This window comes from Cyanistes caeruleus, chromosome 14 (assembly GCF_971803275.1).
Source record: "Cyanistes caeruleus chromosome 14, bCyaCae1.hap1.1, whole genome shotgun sequence".
NCBI lineage: Eukaryota > Metazoa > Chordata > Aves > Passeriformes > Paridae > Cyanistes > Cyanistes caeruleus.
Genome location: NC_141714.1, coordinates 14,404,347 through 14,424,354, shown reverse-complemented (window position 1 = coordinate 14,424,354; position 20,008 = coordinate 14,404,347). Strand labels below are relative to the sequence as shown.

Below are 20,008 nucleotides of genomic sequence, written 5' to 3'. Positions count from 1 at the left end.
TTTTCCAGGTTGCCGACTCCATTCCGGACTCCGGGGAAAATCCGGTCCGGGTTTTCCAGGTTGCCGACTCCATTCCGGACTCCGGGAAAAATCCGGTCCGGGTTTTTCAGGTTGCCGACTCCATTCCGGACTCCGGGAAAAATCCGGTCCGGGTTTTCCAGGTTGCCGACTCCATTCCGGACTCCGGGGAAAATCCGGTCCGGGTTTTCCAGGTTGCCGACTCCATTCCGGACTCCGGGAAAAATCCGGTCCGGGTTTTTCAGGTTGCCGACTCCATTCCGGACTCCGGGAAAAATCCGGTCCGGGTTTTCCAGGTTGCCGACTCCATTCCGGACTCCGGGGAAAATCCGGTTCGGGTTTTGCAGGTTGCCGACTCCATTCCGGACTCCGGGAAAAATCCGGTCCGGGTTTTCCAAATTACCGACTCCATTCCGGACTCCGGGAAAAATCCGGTCCGGGTTTTCCAAATTACCGACTCCATTCCGGACTCCGGGGAAAATCCGGTTCGGGTTTTGCAGGTTGCCGACTCCATTCCGGACTCCGGGAAAAATCCGGTCCGGGTTTTCCAGGTTGCCGACTCCATTCCGGACTCCGGGAAAAATCCGGTCCGGGTTTTCCAGGTTGCCGACTCCATTCCGGACTCCGGGAAAAATCCGGTCCGGGTTTTCCAAATTACCGACTTCATTCCGGACTCCGGGGAAAATCCGGTCCGGGTTTTCCAGGTTGCCGACTCCATTCCGGACTCCGGGGAAAATCCGGTCCGGGTTTTCCAGGTTGCCGACTCCATTCCGGACTCCGGGGAAAATCCGGTCCGGGTTTTCCAGGTTGCCGACTCCATTCCGGACTCCGGGAAAAATCCGGTCCGGGTTTTCCAGGTTGCCGACTCCATTCCGGACTCCGGGGAAAATCCGGTCCGGGTTTTCCAGGTTGCCGACTCCATTCCGGACTCCGGGGAAAATCCGGTCCGGGTTTTCCAGGTTGCCGACTCCATTCCGGACTCCGGGAAAAATCCGGTCCGGGTTTTCCAGGTTGCCGACTCCATTCCGGACTCCGGGAAAAATCCGGTCCGGGTTTTCCAGGTTGCCGACTCCATTCCGGACTCCGGGAAAAATCCGGTCCGGGTTTTCCAGGTTGCCGACTCCATTCCGGACTCCGGGAAAAATCCGGTCCGGGTTTTCCAGGTTGCCGACTCCATTCCGGACTCCGGGAAAAATCCGGTCCGGGTTTTCCAGGTTGCCGACTCCATTCCGGACTCCGGGAAAAATCCGGTCCGGGTTTTCCAAATTACCGACTCCATTCCGGACTCCGGGGAAAATCCGGTCCGGGTTTTCCAGGTTGCCGACTCCATTCCGGACTCCGGGAAAAATCCGGTCCGGGTTTTCCGAATTGCCGACTCCATTCCGGACTCCGGGAAAAATCCGGTCCGGGTTTTCCAAATTACCGACTCCATTCCGGACCCCGAGAAAAATCCGGTCCGGGTTTTCCAGGTTGCCGACTCCATTCCGGACTCCGGGAAAAATCCGGTCCGGGTTTTCCAGGTTGCCGACTCCATTCCGGACTCCGGGAAAAATCCGGTCCGGGTTTTCCAAATTACCGACTCCATTCCGGACTCCGGGAAAAATCCGGTCCGGGTTTTCCAGGTTGCCGACTCCATTCCGGACTCCGGGAAAAATCCGGTCCGGGTTTTCCAAATTACCGACTCCATTCCGGACTCCGGGAAAAATCCGCTCCGGGTTTTCCAGGTTGCCGACTCCATTCCGGACTCCGGGGAAAATCCGGTCCGGGTTTTCCAGGTTGCCGACTCCATTCCGGACTCCGGGAAAAATCCGGTCCGGGTTTTCCAAATTACCGACTCCATTCCGGACTCCGGGAAAAATCCGGTCCGGGTTTTCCAGGTTGCCGACTCCATTCCGGACTCCGGGAAAAATCCGGTCCGGGTTTTCCAGGTTGCCGACTCCATTCCGGACTCCGGGAAAAATCCGGTCCGGGTTTTTCAGGTTGCCGACTCCATTCCGGACTCCGGGAAAAATCCGGTCCGGGTTTTCCAGGTTGCCGACTCCATTCCGGACTCCGGGAAAAATCCGGTCCGGGTTTTCCAGGTTGCCGACTCCATTCCGGACTCCGGGGAAAATCCGGTCCGGGTTTTCCAAATTACCGACTCCATTCCGGACTCCGGGAAAAATCCGGTCCGGGTTTTCCAAATTACCGACTCCATTCCGGACTCCGGGGAAAATCCGGTCCGGGTTTTCCAGGTTGCCGACTCCATTCCGGACTCCGGGAAAAATCCGGTCCGGGTTTTCCAAATTACCGACTCCATTCCGGACTCCGGGAAAAATCCGGTCCATGTTTTCCAAATTACCGACTCCATTCCGGACTCCGGGAAAAATCCGGTCCGGGTTTTCCAGGTTGCCGACTCCATTCCGGACTCCGGGAAAAATCCGGTCCGGGTTTTCCAGGTTGCCGACTCCATTCCGGACTCCGGGGAAAATCCGGTCCGGGTTTTCCAGGTTGCCGACTCCATTCCGGACTCCGGGAAAAATCCGGTCCGGGTTTTCCAGGTTGCCGACTCCATTCCGGACTCCGGGAAAAATCCGGTCCGGGTTTTCCAGGTTGCCGACTCCATTCCGGACTCCGGGAAAAATCCGGTCCGGGTTTTCCAGGTTGCCGACTCCATTCCGGACTCCGGGAAAAATCCGGTCCGGGTTTTCCAAATTACCGACTCCATTCCGGACTCCGGGAAAAATCCGGTCCGGGTTTTCCAAATTACCGACTCCATTCCGGACTCCGGGGAAAATCCGGTCCGGGTTTTCCAGGTTGCCGACTCCATTCCGGACTCCGGGAAAAATCCGGTCCGGGTTTTCCAGGTTGCCGACTCCATTCCGGACTCCGGGAAAAATCCGGTCCGGGTTTTCCAGGTTGCCGACTCCATTCCGGACTCCGGGAAAAATCCGGTCCGGGTTTTCCAGGTTGCCGACTCCATTCCGGACTCCGGGAAAAATCCGGTCCGGGTTTTCCAAATTACCGACTCCATTCCGGACTCCGGGAAAAATCCGGTCCGGGTTTTCCAGGTTGCCGACTCCATTCCGGACTCCGGGAAAAATCCGGTCCGGGTTTTTCAGGTTGCCGACTCCATTCCGGACTCCGGGAAAAATCCGGTCCGGGTTTTCCAGGTTGCCGACTCCATTCCGGACTCCGGGGAAAATCCGGTCCGGGTTTTCCAGGTTGCCGACTCCATTCCGGACTCCGGGAAAAATCCGGTCCGGGTTTTCCAAATTACCGACTCCATTCCGGACTCCGGGAAAAATCCGGTCCGGGTTTTCCAAATTACCGACTCCATTCCGGACTCCGGGAAAAATCCGGTCCATGTTTTCCAAATTACCGACTCCATTCCGGACTCCGGGAAAAATCCGGTCCGGGTTTTCCAGGTTGCCGACTCCATTCCGGACTCCGGGAAAAATCCGGTCCGGGTTTTTCAGGTTGCCGACTCCATTCCGGACTCCGGGAAAAATCCGGTCCGGGTTTTCCAGGTTGCCGACTCCATTCCGGACTCCGGGGAAAATCCGGTCCGGGTTTTCCAGGTTGCCGACTCCATTCCGGACTCCGGGGAAAATCCGGTCCGGGTTTTCCAGGTTGCCGACTCCATTCCGGACTCCGGGGAAAATCCGGTCCGGGTTTTCCAGGTTGCCGACTCCATTCCGGACTCCGGGAAAAATCCGGTCCGGGTTTTCCAAATTACCGACTCCATTCCGGACTCCGGGAAAAATCCGGTCCGGGTTTTCCAAATTACCGACTCCATTCCGGACTCCGGGAAAAATCCGGTCCATGTTTTCCAAATTACCGACTCCATTCCGGACTCCGGGAAAAATCCGGTCCGGGTTTTCCAGGTTGCCGACTCCATTCCGGACTCCGGGAAAAATCCGGTCCGGGTTTTCCAGGTTGCCGACTCCATTCCGGACTCCGGGAAAAATCCGGTCCGGGTTTTCCAGGTTGCCGACTCCATTCCGGACTCCGGGAAAAATCCGGTCCGGGTTTTCCAGGTTGCCGACTCCATTCCGGACTCCGGGAAAAATCCGGTCCGGGTTTTCCAAATTACCGACTCCATTCCGGACTCCGGGAAAAATCCGGTCCGGGTTTTCCAAATTACCGACTCCATTCCGGACTCCGGGGAAAATCCGGTCCGGGTTTTCCAGGTTGCCGACTCCATTCCGGACTCCGGGAAAAATCCGGTCCGGGTTTTCCAGGTTGCCGACTCCATTCCGGACTCCGGGAAAAATCCGGTCCGGGTTTTCCAACTTACCGACTCCATTCCGGACTCCGGGAAAAATCCGGTCCATGTTTTCCAAATTACCGACTCCATTCCGGACTCCGGGAAAAATCCGGTCCGGGTTTTCCAGGTTGCCGACTCCATTCCGGACTCCGGGAAAAATCCGGTCCGGGTTTTCCAGGTTGCCGACTCCATTCCGGACTCCGGGAAAAATCCGGTCCGGGTTTTCCAGGTTGCCGACTCCATTCCGGACTCCGGGAAAAATCCGGTCCGGGTTTTCCAAATTGCCGACTCCATTCCGGACTCCGGGAAAAATCCGGTCCGGGTTTTCCAGGTTGCCGACTCCATTCCGGACTCCGGGGAAAATCCGGTCCGGGTTTTCCAGGTTGCCGACTCCATTCCGGACTCCGGGAAAAATCCGGTCCGGGTTTTCCAGGTTGCCGACTCCATTCCGGACTCCGGGAAAAATCCGGTCCGGGTTTTCCAACTTACCGACTCCATTCCGGACTCCGGGAAAAATCCGGTCCATGTTTTCCAAATTACCGACTCCATTCCGGACTCCGGGAAAAATCCGGTCCGGGTTTTCCAGGTTGCCGACTCCATTCCGGACTCCGGGAAAAATCCGGTCCGGGTTTTCCAGGTTGCCGACTCCATTCCGGACTCCGGGAAAAATCCGGTCCGGGTTTTCCAGGTTGCCGACTCCATTCCGGACTCCGGGAAAAATCCGGTCCGGGTTTTCCAGGTTGCCGACTCCATTCCGGACTCCGGGAAAAATCCGGTCCGGGTTTTCCAGGTTGCCGACTCCATTCCGGACTCCGGGGAAAATCCGGTCCGGGTTTTCCAGGTTGCCGACTCCATTCCGGACTCCGGGGAAAATCCGGTCCGGGTTTTCCAGGTTGCCGACTCCATTCCGGACTCCGGGAAAAATCCGGTCCGGGTTTTCCAGGTTGCCGACTCCATTCCGGACTCCGGGAAAAATCCGGTCCGGGTTTTCCAGGTTGCCGACTCCATTCCGGACTCCGGGAAAAATCCGGTCCGGGTTTTCCAAATTACCGACTCCATTCCGGACTCCGGGAAAAATCCGGTCCGGGTTTTCCAAATTACCGACTCCATTCCGGACTCCGGGGAAAATCCGGTCCGGGTTTTCCAGGTTGCCGACTCCATTCCGGACTCCGGGAAAAATCCGGTCCGGGTTTTCCAGGTTGCCGACTCCATTCCGGACTCCGGGAAAAATCCGGTCCGGGTTTTCCAGGTTGCCGACTCCATTCCGGACTCCGGGAAAAATCCGGTCCGGGTTTTCCAGGTTGCCGACTCCATTCCGGACTCCGGGAGAAATCCGGTCCGGGTTTTCCAAATTACCGACTCCATTCCGGACTCCGGGAAAAATCCAGTCCGGGTTTTCCAGGTTGCCGACTCCATTCCGGATTCCGGGAAAAATCCGGTCCGGGTTTTCCAGGTTGCCGACTCCATTCCGGACTCCGGGAAAAATCCGGTCCGGGTTTTTCAGGTTGCCGACTCCATTCCGGACTCCGGGAAAAATCCGGTCCGGGTTTTCCAGGTTGCCGACTCCATTCCGGACTCCGGGAAAAATCCGGTCCGGGTTTTCCAAATTACCGACTCCATTCCGGACTCCGGGAAAAATCCGGTCCGGGTTTTCCAAATTACCGACTCCATTCCGGACTCCGGGAAAAATCCGGTCCGGGTTTTCCAGGTTGCCGACTCCATTCCGGACTCCGGGAAAAATCCGGTCCGGGTTTTCCAAATTACCGACTCCATTCCGGACTCCGGGAAAAATCCGGTCCGGGTTTTCCAAATTACCGACTCCATTCCGGACTCCGGGGAAAATCCGGTCCGGGTTTTCCAGGTTGCCGACTCCATTCCGGACTCCGGGAAAAATCCGGTCCGGGTTTTCCAGGTTGCCGACTCCATTCCGGACTCCGGGGAAAATCCGGTCCGGGTTTTCCAGGTTGCCGACTCCATTCCGGACTCCGGGAAAAATCCGGTCCGGGTTTTCCAGGTTGCCGACTCCATTCCGGACTCCGGGAAAAATCCGGTCCGGGTTTTCCAGGTTGCCGACTCCATTCCGGACTCCGGGAAAAATCCGGTCCGGGTTTTCCAGGTTGCCGACTCCATTCCGGACTCCGGGAAAAATCCGGTCCGGGTTTTCCAGGTTGCCGACTCCATTCTGGACTCCGGGAAAAATCCGGTCCGGGTTTTCCAAATTACCGACTCCATTCCGGACTCCGGGGAAAATCCGGTCCGGGTTTTCCAGGTTGCCGACTCCATTCCGGACTCCGGGAAAAATCCGGTCCGGGTTTTCCAAATTACCGACTCCATTCCGGACTCCGGGGAAAATCCGGTCCGGGTTTTCCAGGTTGCCGACTCCATTCCGGACTCCGGGGAAAATCCGGTCCGGGTTTTCCAAATTGCCGACTCCATTCCGGACTCCGGGGAAAATCCGGTCCGGGTTTTCCAAGTTGCCGACTCCATTCCGGACTCCGGGGAAAATCCGGTCCGGGTTTTCCAGGTTGCCGACTCCATTCCGGACTCCGGGAAAAATCCGGTCCGGGTTTTCCAGGTTGCCGACTCCATTCCGGACTCCGGGGAAAATCCGGTCCGGGTTTTCCAGGTTGCCGACTCCATTCCGGACTCCGGGAAAAATCCGGTCCGGGTTTTCCAAATTACCGACTCCATTCCGGACTCCGGGAAAAATCCGGTCCGGGTTTTCCAAATTACCGACTCCATTCCGGACTCCGGGAAAAATCCGGTCCATGTTTTCCAAATTACCGACTCCATTCCGGACTCCGGGAAAAATCCGGTCCGGGTTTTCCAGGTTGCCGACTCCATTCCGGACTCCGGGAAAAATCCGGTCCGGGTTTTCCAGGTTGCCGACTCCATTCCGGACTCCGGGAAAAATCCGGTCCGGGTTTTCCAAATTACCGACTCCATTCCGGACTCCGGGAAAAATCCGGTCCGGGTTTTCCAAATTACCGACTCCATTCCGGACTCCGGGGAAAATCCGGTCCGGGTTTTCCAGGTTGCCGACTCCATTCCGGACTCCGGGAAAAATCCGGTCCGGGTTTTCCAAATTACCGACTCCATTCCGGACTCCGGGAAAAATCCGGTCCGGGTTTTCCAGGTTGCCGACTCCATTCCGGACTCCGGGAAAAATCCGGTCCGGGTTTTCCAAATTACCGACTCCATTCCGGACTCCGGGAAAAATCCGGTCCGGGTTTTCCAAGTTGCCGACTCCATTCCGGACTCCGGGAAAAATCCGGTCCGGGTTTTCCAAATTGCCGACTCCATTCCGGACTCCGGGAAAAATCCGGTCCGGGTTTTCCAGGTTGCCGACTCCATTCCGGACTCCGGGAAAAATCCGGTCCGGGTTTTCCAGGTTGCCGACTCCATTCCGGACTCCGGGAAAAATCCGGTCCGGGTTTTCCAAATTACCGACTCCATTCCGGACTCCGGGAAAAATCCGGTCCGGGTTTTCCAAATTGCCGACTCCATTCCGGACTCCGGGAAAAATCCGGTCCGGGTTTTCCAGGTTGCCGACTCCATTCCGGACTCCGGGAAAAATCCGGTCCGGGTTTTCCAAATTACCGACTCCATTCCGGACTCGGGAAAAATCCGGTCCGGGTTTTCCAGGGCAACAGTGAAGCTCCAAACTGTCCTAAGGCAGCAATTTGGGCAACTACTTTCCCAAAGTGCTTTGTTTTCCCAAAGTCTGGGAGTTCCCTCAGTCCCTGCGTGTGACAGGGGAGGGGTGGGAGGATGGAGCACAGCCAGTGCCTCCAGCTGAGTCCCCCACCCTCCTCTGCCATGGAGCCTTCCCCAGGGCCTTCCCAGCCAGGCCTGTGTGCTCCAGTGTGTGAGCTCATGGTCTGGTTTTGGCAGGGCTCTGCATACTGCAGCAGGAAAATAAAATAGATGTTTTGCAACGCCTTGGCAGAGAGCTGGGCAAAGAAAGATCCAAACTATTGTATGGAGAGATTTGTTGTCATTTGTGCCATAAGCATGTTTAGTAAGGCTATAATCTAGGATAGATCTACTCACTGCTGGTGAGGACTTGCTAAACTTAGTGCCTTACCAAACACTGGCAGTCTGGTAGCCTGCACCATCAGGTCACATCTGGCCAAAAAGCCACAATCAAATTATGAATTGATTCTGCTGGAGAGCACAGGGATTTGAACAAGAGGCAGAGCTGAGCCTCTCCAGAGCACATCTGCTCTATCTGGGGTGAGGAAATGTACATGCCTTTGCCACACAGTGTTCGTGTAAAGCCATTTGGTTCATTAGTGTTGTGGGTGATAGGTTCTGATGAGCAGCCCTGATAAAAATAAGGACGTAGCTGTGTCAGAGCACAGGTGAGCCTGGTCCTGGCCTCAGAGAGCAGGGAGTGCCTTGCTGGGTTGGTTGGAGCAGTGTTCCAGCACTGTAGGGGCAGAGTGCTGCTGTGTGGGGTAGTCCTGCGAAGTCCAGAACATTCTCTGGCTGAGAGCAAGCCTGGAACTCGGAGCCTCTTATGTCTGCCTGTGATGATGGTGGGAGAACCACCCATTCTCCAATGCCATTGGAATATCAGGACAGGCGCCGTGGGCAGTGCTGGGCTGGGCTGCAGCTGAGGGGCCTGAGGAGCCCAAAATCTCCCATGTTTCTGTCCTCTCACCTTGGTTTCATGTTCTCTCCTAGGGCACGTTGGACTTGACCCTGAAATCCTGCGTAAGGAGGAAGACTGACTCCATAGACAAAAGGTTTTGTTTTGACATTGAAACTAATGAAAGGTGAGAGGCTTCGTGTCTGGAGGCCCCAGAGTGCAGGGGCCTGCAGTAAATCCCTCTTTGCTGTCTATTAAAAACAACTTTTCTTCCTTTCCCTGCCTGTCCCTGGGGGAATTGTGCACAGGTCTGGGACCATCACGCTGCAGGCACTCTCAGAAGCCAACCGAAGGCTGTGGATGGAGGCCATGGACGGGAAGGAGCCGGTGAGTGTTGCTGGAGCTGTTCCCAGCTGGAATGTGCTGCCGAGCAGTGTCCTCTGCCGGTGGCTGCTGCTCGGGATCAGTGCTGCACGGGCTCCATGCCGATCCCTCAGCTCCCACTGGCGTTTTGGGCTTCCCCCGTAAATCTCGGGATGTTCCTTTGCTGTGCCAGCTCTCCTGAGGACCGGCCTTTCCAGGGCTGCTGGTTCCAGCAGCAGGGCTGCTCCTCACTACCTGCTGGAAATGGTGTTTTGTCTGTCCCTGATCTTAGCCACCTTTTCAAAGGTGTCACTGCCCACCTTGCACCCGTCTGTGCCTGCTGGTGTTCCCTTCCTTCAGTCTGAGCAAAGCTCAGAGTCCTGTGGTTTGCCTACAGAACAGAGAATTTCCCTAGAAATAGGTGCCCCACTGAAATGCAGGCAGGCAGCAGAAACTCCTTGATTGTGCAGATAATAGGTTCTTGGCTAATTATAAAATGAGATTTCTATGGGACATTGTCTTTTTTGCTGTAATTGCTTCTGGGTAATCTGGGGGTGATTTATGGGATGCTGGATTTTTCTTTCAGAAATAAATACCAAATCATGTTGATGATGTTTTTGATTCTCCCTCCCCCATTCCCTCCCCTTTTTCAGATTTATCACAGTCCCATCACGAAGCAGGAGGAAAGTGAGTCACTTCTGTTGCTGTTCTTTGGGTTCTCACAGCCTTGAGGTTAGGCGGGATTTTCCTTGCAGATACACTCATCCTCAATTCCTGCTGAGTAGCACTGTCCCCACTCCCTGACAACAATGTCACTTCAGGTTTTGTACTACAGTGTCTGGCACTGAGCCCAGATAAGGAGTTGCACAGAGCTGCAGTGAGCAGTTTTTATTTAGCCAGGAGCAGTGGAATGTGAGGTTCGATTTGCACCTTCAAACCCCAGTGGGAGGTTCTGAGGATGTGTCCCTAACAAAAGTTGTAATAGGGCAATAGAGGTGGCATTGAGTTCCCTGCATCTCCCACCCAGCACCATGTCCCATGTCCCCCTCCCAGTGTGCAGTGGGGTGTACCCTGCAGAGCCCAGGAACACTGAGACACACTGCAGAGCCCTGGAAGCCCTCTGGGGCTCTGTTAGCTGGCTGAAACCTGCATTGCTCAGAGCTCACTTCATCAGCTCTGTAACTAGCTGGCTCTGATGAGCACAGGGGGAGCATTCCCAGAAGCATGAGGACAAACCTGCTGTGTGGCTGTGTTCACATCACACACTGGGAGGAATGTGAATTAGGGTTTCACTGAATAAACAATCTCTATTTGTCATAGATTAGAGCTGGTAAGAATTCCAGTGGTATAATAGTCCTCAGTATCAAGCACCAGGTGGGTGCTTTTTCCTGGGGTAGGGCTAAGAGCCATCTGAGCTTGGTGTTGCTGTTGCCCAGAGCAGACAGAATCAATATAAACAACCTGCTGAAAAGGCAGGGATCCCATAGGATTCCCCAGCTCAGTGGAGCAAGCCCTTTGCTCAGTTTTCCTCAGCACATCAAGCTGGATTGGTTTTGCTTTTTAATCCTAGTGATGTAGATAAGCAGAAATTACACAGTCCCATGATAAGGAAGAGCTTTAGCTACAGATTTTGCTCTGGAAGTGATTATTCAAGTCTTTATCATACACAATCCAAATAATTTACACTATTATTATTATTATTAAACACTGATTTATACTGTTGTTGTTAAAGACAGAGAGGGGGTAGGGAGCAATCCTGCAACTCAAAATAAATTTGAGGAAGAATGGGAGAACATATGGAGCTACTAACTCCTTTGTCAGGATGTGCAGAATGCCGGTGTTTCCTGAGGGGGAGGGGATGTGGGTGCAGGTGTGAGCACTCTGTGTGCTGAGGTATTGTGGCTCTGGGTGCTGAGAAGGGCTGGGGCTGGGGCTGGGGCTGGAGGGGTCCCAGGGGTCTCCAGGAGTGCTCAGGCAGCTAACACAGCTTCCTTGTCCAAAACAGTGGAGCTGAACGAGGTGGGCTTCAAGTTTGTTCGGAAGTGCATCAACGCAGTGGAGACCAAAGGTGAGGAGCTCACCCAGCCCAGCGCTGCTTCCCATGGCCTTGAGTTACACTGTGGCTCCTGCAGAACTTCAGCTTTTAGCTGAGGAATGTGCTCTTCACTTAAATGCATGTTCTTCGGGAGCAGAAATCCCACCTGGTTTGGGATGTTGTACCAAGGTTGAGGTTGAACTTTCACCTTTATACTGTTTTGACTCGTGGTTTTCTCAGATTTGGCCCTGAGCACAGCTGTGTTGGGCAGGAGAACAAGGGCGGCTACAAGCTGCTTCAGCCCCAGGCTGTGAAGCAGCAGAAGCAGGTGGAAGGGTGGCAGTTCATCCTCTGGGCTGTCACATATCATCCAGCCTGCACCAGTGAACATCACCAGTGTGGGACAGGGACCTGGATTCATCTCCAGATGTGGGGTTGGGGCTGCTGGGGCTGTGGCAGCCTAAGCCCACTAGAGTGAGGAGCAGCAGGGGCACAAAAGACCCTGCTTGCACAGCTAGGAGAGACAGTGATTCTGCCTGTCCGAGCACTGGCCAGTGTTTTCAGATTCTGCTTCAATGTGTTTGTCTTCTGTGGGGGTTTGAGCAAATCCGTGATAAAGCAGCACCCCACAGAAATGGGGTGTGTGGGCTGGTGTGTCCCATGCCATGGCTGGGCTCACCTGACCGTGACATGGTGACCACGGTGGTGCTGGTGGCCTCGGCTGCTGCGGTGAGCAGAGCCCCTGCCTGCAGAGCCCGGGGAGTGGGACAGAGCCCAGGGACTGGGACAGAGCCTGGGATATGGGACAGAGCCCAGGGAGTGGGACAGAGCCCAGGGACTGGGACAGAGCCTGGGATATGGGACACAGCCCGGGCTATGGGACAGAGCCTGGGATATGGGACACAGCCCGGGCTATGGGACAGAGCCTGGGATATGGGACACAGCCCGGACTATGGGACACAGCCCGGGCTATGGGACAGAGCCTGGGATATGGGACACAGCCCGGGCTATGGGACACTGCCCAGCAGCAGGAAAACAGTTCCACTAGATGGGGCCTTTGGACTACCAGCGGGAAACCTCGGCTAACGCTCCTGCCTTTGTCCTCTCAGGAATCACTACGGAGGGTGTGTACCGGACTGTTGGCAGCAATATCCAGGTGCAGAAGTTACTGAATGCCTTTTTTGGTAAGAATTAATCATTCTGTGCAATTACACTTTCCTGTTCTTCAATTGTTTGTGAGGGACAGAGAGGGCTGGGTTCCAGTGTGAGAAATGCCCAGCATGGGTTTTGGTCCCTGTGACCCCTCTGAAGCTCATCTTCCCCCTCTTTCCTGGGATAACACAATGAGATGGACTGGGAAGGTGGCCTCTGCAGGGAACCCTCCACCCTAGTGTTTTTCTCTGGAAGGATGGGGACACCTCACTGTGTGCAGTGTGTATGATAAGGAGCCAATGTGTGTGTTAAGAAGTCAATAGATGAATTCCTGCTGCAAGCCTTCCCATGGCTGGATCTGTCTGTCATACCAGCTTGGCAACTGGGACCAGTGGGTTTATAGTTTGTTTACAGTCTTGGCAGGTTGTGGTGCCCAGCAGCGCTGCTTTGTGCCAGGACAGGCCCTTCTGGGCTGAGCCCTGGCTGAGGCCATTGTACTCTCACCTCATGGTCACCTGTGAACCTCTCTGGGACCCTTTGGGGTCGATCCTCATCTGCCCAAGGCCAAACCATTCTCCCCATCCTGCCTGGGGCTGGAGCACAGGGCAGGGATTGCACTCACCTCGCTGCCTGCCTCGGGCCCACGCCAGCTCAGACATCTGATATTAACACAGCATTCAAAGGCTTTGGCTGTTTCCTATTGCTTCTACTCTGGGTGTTGTTTATTAAAACCCTGGTTTGTACTGGTGTCTGGCTATGCCCAGTTCTCACAGAGCCATGACTTCGGGCATCTGCCCAGCTCCACTGGCCTATGACTCATTGCTGAGCCTCAGGTTCTGTTGCTCCTTGATTCTCACCCTCCCTATAAGCAGCTTTGTGGTTTTCTCCTCTGAATCCCACCAGTGAGTGGTTTTTTGTTTTGTTTATCTGCATGGGTCTGGGTAACCACTTGCCATCCCACTGCATATGAAAACACAATGGGAAGTCCAACACCACATAAATAACTGCTGAAGCAGGATTTCATCTTTAACCACTCAAAGAAGATAGATTAATATTTTTTTTAGTCTCTAGTCCTATTTATTTTCAAAAATAAATCCCACTGTTTATTTCTGTAGTCCAGCTTCCCCCCATCCCACAACTACATCCTTCACTTTTGGCACCACAGACGTGATGTGGTTTATTGGGGGTTTAGGCAGGAGCAAATTGTATTTCCATGCTGCTGGGCCTCCCCTGAGCTTCCTCCTCTCTTGCACCAAAGAGGGAATGCTTCCAGAACAGCCTTCAGCAGAGTAGCTGCAAATGAGGGATTGGAGCTGGCATTCAGATTACTTTGGATATCAGAAAGCTTGTCTTGGACCTGTTAAAATGCATTGTTTCTGCCAGCCTTGGGGAAAAAATAAACTATGGAGAATATGCTCTCAGTGACTTCTCAGAACTGCTTAAATTCTACCTTGTGTTCCCTCTTTGTCCCTCATTAGCACTACTCCCCAGCTTCTCCAAAATCCTGACACTGGTGCTGTTTTTCTGCTTTTCCCAGCCTTGGGAATTAGGAGCTCTCATTGTGTGCTGCTATGGCTTCCTGTGTCTCATGTGTCTCAAGGGGAAACCCCATCCCAAGCAGACTATTCATTAGCAGCCTCTAAATGAACTTTATTCTGAAATGTTTTCATTCTTCTTACAGATCCAAAATGCCCCGGGGACGTGGATCTCCAGAGTGGGGATTGGGACATCAAGACCATCACCAGCTCACTGAAGTTCTATCTCAGGTAGCACTGCAGGTCACACCTGCCCCAAGAAAGCAAAGGGGACTGGGGCTGATGCAGATGAAAGGTGAAATGAGCTGCCAGATATTCACATCTGGCTGTTGAAAAGAGCAAAGTGACAAAGGCTTTGGGAAGAGGAATGATAAATATGGGTGTTGCAGAATCCCTCAATCCCATGGGGAGGGCTGTTTCACTGCTATTGACTGCAGAGGGAAATTCCACTGGGACTTGGTGGCACTGAGGGATGAGCCAGTTTTCCCATTGATCCAAGATGGGTCACAAGTGGGTCACAATGCCCTGCCAGCTCAGTTTTCTTTCTGGTTGTTGCAGGAACCTGTCTGAACCCGTCATGACGTACAAGCTCCACAAAGAGCTGGTCCTGGCTGCCAGTAAGTCCCACAGCTTCCCCACTGATGGTCCCTGGCCCTGCTTTCCCTAGCCAGGGTCCATCAAAATCACTTGGCAGAGTTCTACCAGCCCAGCTTGTGGTGTCCAGCTGCTTCACCTGTAGAAGGAGCAGTGGCTCTCTCCTCCAAGTGCTTATCTGTGCAGGGGATGTGGTGCTGGATGTTCCCTTCCCTCCTTTGCTACTGCAGTGCCCTTCCCTCAGACAGGATCTTGTGCTCTCAGGGGGTCTGGAGAGACAGAGGATGTCACTCACTTGAAAGCAGCACAAGTCTCTCACAAGAACTGTTTCTCCCTGGTATTGATATATTTATTTTAAAACCTGTGAGGGAATGGGATGTGCTGTTGCCACCCAGATAAGTAGGTGTTCCCTTTAGGTTGTGAAATTTGTCCTGGGATATTGAAAACAGAGTGTCTACCAGTACGTGGAAGGTATTTCTCTGCTGTAGCTGTTGGGATTGAGTCCCAGTTGGGAATAACAGAGATCAGCCAAGAAGCTCAAGTGTAGTGCCAGGGTTTCACCTGTGTTGAGCCAGCCCATCCTCGGTTGTCACCTGAGTTGTCACCTCGTTGTGGACATTGCAGATAAGCTGTGACAGTTGTGAGCCAGAGGCCTGTGAGGGGATAGGAGTGCACGAAGCTGGTCATCACCCTGAGCCTGGGAGTGCTGGCATCTGGAAATGTGTGGCATTAGATCATTCCTCATCCCACTGTGCCTCCAGAAGTCACTGGGAGACTGGGAGGTGTCTACTTCTTCTTCATGTATCCCTCTGGAGAAGGAAAAACACCCATTCTTTCTTGGAAAGGGAAATGTTCCACCGCTTGCTGAAGGTGGTCAAGTCCAGGATTTATTAGTTTCAGAGCTGATTAAGCCCATAATGGCTGAGTGTGGGCAGGACCTTTATCCCTTCCCTGCCCTCCCTTAGAAACTTGCACCACTGAGATTCCCAGCCACCCAGACCCCACACCATTCTTTCCACACTGAGTATTTTATTGTTTTCTGATTATTTATTCTTCTAAGGGTGACCTCTTTGGTCAAGGACTCAGGTTTTTTCCCTGCAGGATATTTTGGGTGTTGTTTAGTGTCAGAGCTCTCTGGGCTAATAGGACTCCCAGAGGGAGGCTGTGTGCTGCCAGGTGTGTGGAACAAGGGTGTGAAGGGAAGGACCTGCCCATGCCCAGCCTCTTTTGGAGTGTGTCCCTGGGCTCCCTTTCAAGCTCCATTTCTTCCTCTTTCCACTTCATGTTGTTTCTCACAGTGTTCTCTGTTGCTGTGAAATCTCACTTCCCTCTGCTCCCTTTCACTCCCATGCTGCACAAGGGAACAGCTGCCACAGGTTTCCTTTGGCTTTATATTTCCCTGGTGTATTTAGTTTGAAAGTGTTGGGTACAAATTCTTCTTTGTGCTCTTGCTTTCCAGAGTCCGAGAACCTGGATTACAGGCTGGGAGCCATTCATGCACTGGTCTATAAACTGCCTGACAAGAACAGGGAGATGTTAGAACTCCTCATCCAGCACCTTGTCAAGTAAGCAGATGTTTTCCTCTAAAACCAAAGAAAAGGGAACAATGGAATCAGCAGAAAAAGCCCTTTTGGGAGGTCGGCTTTGCAAAATTTTACCCACCATAATCCCCTTTGGAATTTCCATGTGGATTGCACAAAGGGGGTGACTAACCTTGCTACCCTCTGCATGAAGTGATGCTTCTCTTTCTGGTTGCTCCTTCCATCCCCTTTCAGACATGCACAGAGCAGGAAATTATTTAAAAATTAAAATAATCTCTGAGAGTAGAGACTGTAAATTGTCATCCCTCAGAATTTTATTGGAAACCACCATAGTGTGCTCCCTATATTCAGTTCTCTTCCTTCAGAGAGAGAGAAAATTAAAACCAGAAGTCAGTTCTGGATAAAAAGGATATAGGATCTAAACAATTCCTTTTGTGTATATGTTATGCAGATAACTTTTGATTGCAGAGTTAAAGAGGAGCTGGGAGTGGGAAGAGATCAAATAAAGCTGCTGTCAGCACATTGGTCTCTCTAGCATCTGTCCAAGCCAAATGTGTGTGTCAGAGCTAGAGCCATGTTTGTCACTGCCAGGGAAAAAATTCTGAAACACAATAAAGAAAATTAAATGACTGATTCTCAGTGTATCCTGGGTTTTGGGGCTTTTCCTTGGAATAAGATCTGGAAAAAAAACAAACCAAACCAAGCTCTATTCCTCCTTCCCCTCCTCTCTGCAGCGTCTGTGAGCACAGCCGGGAGAATCTGATGTCACCGTCCAACATGGGGGTGATCTTCGGGCCCACCCTCATGCGAGCACAGGAGGACACTGTGGCAGCAATGATGAACATCAAGTTCCAAAACATCGTGGTTGAGATCCTGATAGAGCACTTTGGGAAGGTACGGGGCAGCCCTGGGGCAGCTCCGGCTGCTCCAGCCTGCTCCTGCAGACTGTTGCTGTGGCAACACGGCAGCGCTCGGGCTCCTTCTGGAGTCTCCTTGGGCTGGCTTTACATAAAACGCTGCTCTGAAAGGCTTCAGGAGGAGGCAAAGAGTAGCAGGTGTGTTCCTCAATGTTGTTGTTATTTGGTCCCAGAGGAAACAGTGAGTCTGGGCATTTTTGCCTTTTCTTTTTAAATAAGGGGAAGCTTTATTGAAAAACAAAAATCTATTGTATGATTGAACATTGCAGAGCTTCACTCTTTCCTTTGCTAGACAGGAGCTAGGCCAGAGCAGAATTGGTTTTAATGGGAACAATCCAAGATGAGACACTGGCACAACCGTTGAATCAGTGGAAAAAACATAGAGCAGACAAGTGTTGAATGGTTGATGAAAGTAATTCAGCTGTGGTTGCATTCAGATACAGATACAGGAACAGTGTGGAGATGATAGAGGGAGTCTGAGGGAGCTGCTACCTGGGGTAGAGCATTGGAGGAGCTGAGGCTGGTGCCCATGGCCCTGGGCCACGCTCTCACAGGACCAATAGCCCTGGAGAGCCTCCAGTCTCTTCTGCCTTCCATGGATCTGCTGGGTATTTCATATTTCAGCCTGAGCATCAGCCACGTGCCCAGCCAGTGTTTGGTTGCTGGGGTGGTGCTGAAGATGCATGTGCAGACAGCAGCTTTGTCATGTGGAGTTCTGTCTTTGGAAAGCAGAATGTTCCACTGTGTCTGTGCTCACACTCGCTCTCAGCGATACCTGACACCGGCTCAGGGGTGTCGGGTGGCTGCAGGAAGACAAGAGCTGGGTGTTAATATTGAAAGCCAGAGCAACATTTCCATCCAGAGCAGCAGATCCCGAGCAGGGAGCAGATTACTGCCCTGGTAACAGCCCTGGGCTCCGAGAAGCAAGTTTGGTCCTCCAGCTTTTCCCAGCAGAGTGCAGTGTCCAAACCCCTGTCGTGCCTTAGAAGCAGGAAGCGCGTGGAGCCGTTCACTCAGGGATGCTGTTTGCTGTGAGGGGGCTGGGGCAGCTCCCAGGGCACGGGGCAGCACATGGACAGGGGCAAAGCTCCCTTTGGAAAGGGAAGAGACAGCCAAAGCTGGAATAGCAAGGTTCTTGTAACAGGGATGTGGAGCCAGAGCAACCAAGTGGGGACCACATGGGGACCAGATGAGGGGGTGGGAGTTGGCTGTGATGCCAAGGATTGAAACAGGATGAAAGAGCTCAGAGAGGCTTCTGAGTACCCACAGCAGAAGCTCATTAAAACACCAGCCAATTCCTGTGTAGGTCTCTATGAACACTTGTACTAAGTTCCCACAGAAAAGCGGGGACTGGTTTGTGTCTGGAACCTCACACGCTGGCTCCAGTGATGAGGCTCTGTGCTCCCCTCCTTACAGCCTGTAGCACAGTCTGAGTCAACACACTCTGCCACCTCTGAGAGCTGGGACGACAGCTTTAATTAAGCCAGATGTCCTTTTGCTTGCTTTTAATTTTTCCAGCAATAAGGTTAAGTTAGTCACATTTATTGGATTGGGTTTATAAACTTGGCGTTGGAGCTGAGAGTGTCTTCAGCTCACACATGAGCAAACAGCTCAGATGAGCCTTGGAGGAAGAGGGGACGTGGGTTATATGGTGCAATCTGAAGACTCTGAGGACAAAGTAACTATTCATGAGGAGTTTGTGGATAATTACTGTTTCCACATCTCATGTTTCAATGTTGTAGTTAAATTAAATGGGTTGATTGTTCTAGAAACACCTTCCCTCTCCAAACCTCCTTAAGATGAGGGTCTGTCAATATCTTTGTACCTTTAGGTTATTTAATTTGGATTTTCAATTAGAAGTAAATCAGAGCCTGCACTCACCTCTTCAACACAGTCATTTGTGGTTGGTTTAGCTTGGGTTTCGGGTGTTGAAAACGGTATTCTTTGGTACCTGTGTAAGTGTCCATGGGGAGCTTAATGTTTCTTTTAAAATCAGGATCAGATTCTGCCTGGGAGGTAGGGATGAGGTTGATATTTCAAAAAAAATGCCCTCCTACAGGCAATCCTTTGCTGTTTTAATAATACACGAGCTGCTGCTTTTAATTCATGTGCTGCCATGTCATGATGAGAGAGTGCTCCAGACCTTGTGTTTTGGAGCAGGGAACATGTCTTGCCCCTGCCCAGGGCAGAGCCCAGCAGGCAGTGAGCCAGCACCCGCCCCGTGTCACCAAACCCTGAGTGTGGGGGTATTTTCCCAGAGTGGGTGTGTAATCTTCCCTCACTGGAGATATTCCAGAACTGTCTGGACACAATTCTGCGCCATTTGCTTTAGGGAAACCCTGCTTGAGCAGGGAGGATGGACCAGATAACCCACTGTGGGCCCTTCCAGCCTGAGCCATTCTGTGATTCTATGTTGTTCCTTGTCTCCTCGTGCAGAATGGGCCAGGCTGTCCAGAGCAAAGCCTGGTCCAGGCACTTGGATTTATCCAAAGTAAATCCAGAGCAGATTTAGCCAAATTATCCAGAGCAGCCTGGGGTGTGGGGAGCTGTCTGCCACTTCCTCCCCATGCACACGCTTGGGACCAAGGAGTTTAAACTAGGGACATGTTTTCCTCTCCCATCCCCCATCTTGGTTTCCTAGCCCTCCTCTTTGGCCTGGAGAAAAAGGAATATACTTTTGGTTTGAATTACCAAAATGAGGCACTTAATCAAAGCAGAATGTTACATTTCTTCATGTTAAGATTTTTCTGGGTGACGCAATAAAGTTGTTTTTCCATATCGAAGTGTGGCCCAAGGGTGTGGTGACCCAGCATGCTGGTGGAGCTGGCACAGCTCTCCTCCTATGGGCTGGAGCCAGGAAGGGACCAGCTAGCTCCCCATCTCCTAGGACAGGCGGTGCAGCCTCTGGGCTCAGCAGCTCAGGCCACCTCTCCATAATAACTCATGCTTTAAAGCCTGGTAAAACTCCAGTTAGCATCCCTGGGAAGGCAGCTGCTTTGGTCTTGATGCA

General features: G+C 52.8%; 1 protein-coding gene across 2 annotated transcripts in view; it reads left to right on the top strand.

Annotated features, from left to right (window-relative positions):
- Positions 1-20,008, top strand: part of OPHN1 (oligophrenin 1) — a 161,055-nt gene that overhangs the window by 133,910 nt on the left and 7,137 nt on the right. For both annotated transcript variants that reach the window (XM_086850957.1, XM_086850956.1), the window contains exons 10-18: positions 8,957-9,048; positions 9,170-9,248; positions 9,878-9,911; positions 11,230-11,292; positions 12,369-12,443; positions 14,093-14,177; positions 14,505-14,563; positions 16,000-16,105; positions 16,816-16,975. In XM_086850957.1, coding sequence (XP_086707083.1) covers positions 8,957-9,048; positions 9,170-9,248; positions 9,878-9,911; positions 11,230-11,292; positions 12,369-12,443; positions 14,093-14,177; positions 14,505-14,563; positions 16,000-16,105; positions 16,816-16,975 — 753 coding nt within the window. The remainder of the gene's footprint in view (positions 1-8,956; positions 9,049-9,169; positions 9,249-9,877; positions 9,912-11,229; positions 11,293-12,368; positions 12,444-14,092; positions 14,178-14,504; positions 14,564-15,999; positions 16,106-16,815; positions 16,976-20,008) is intronic.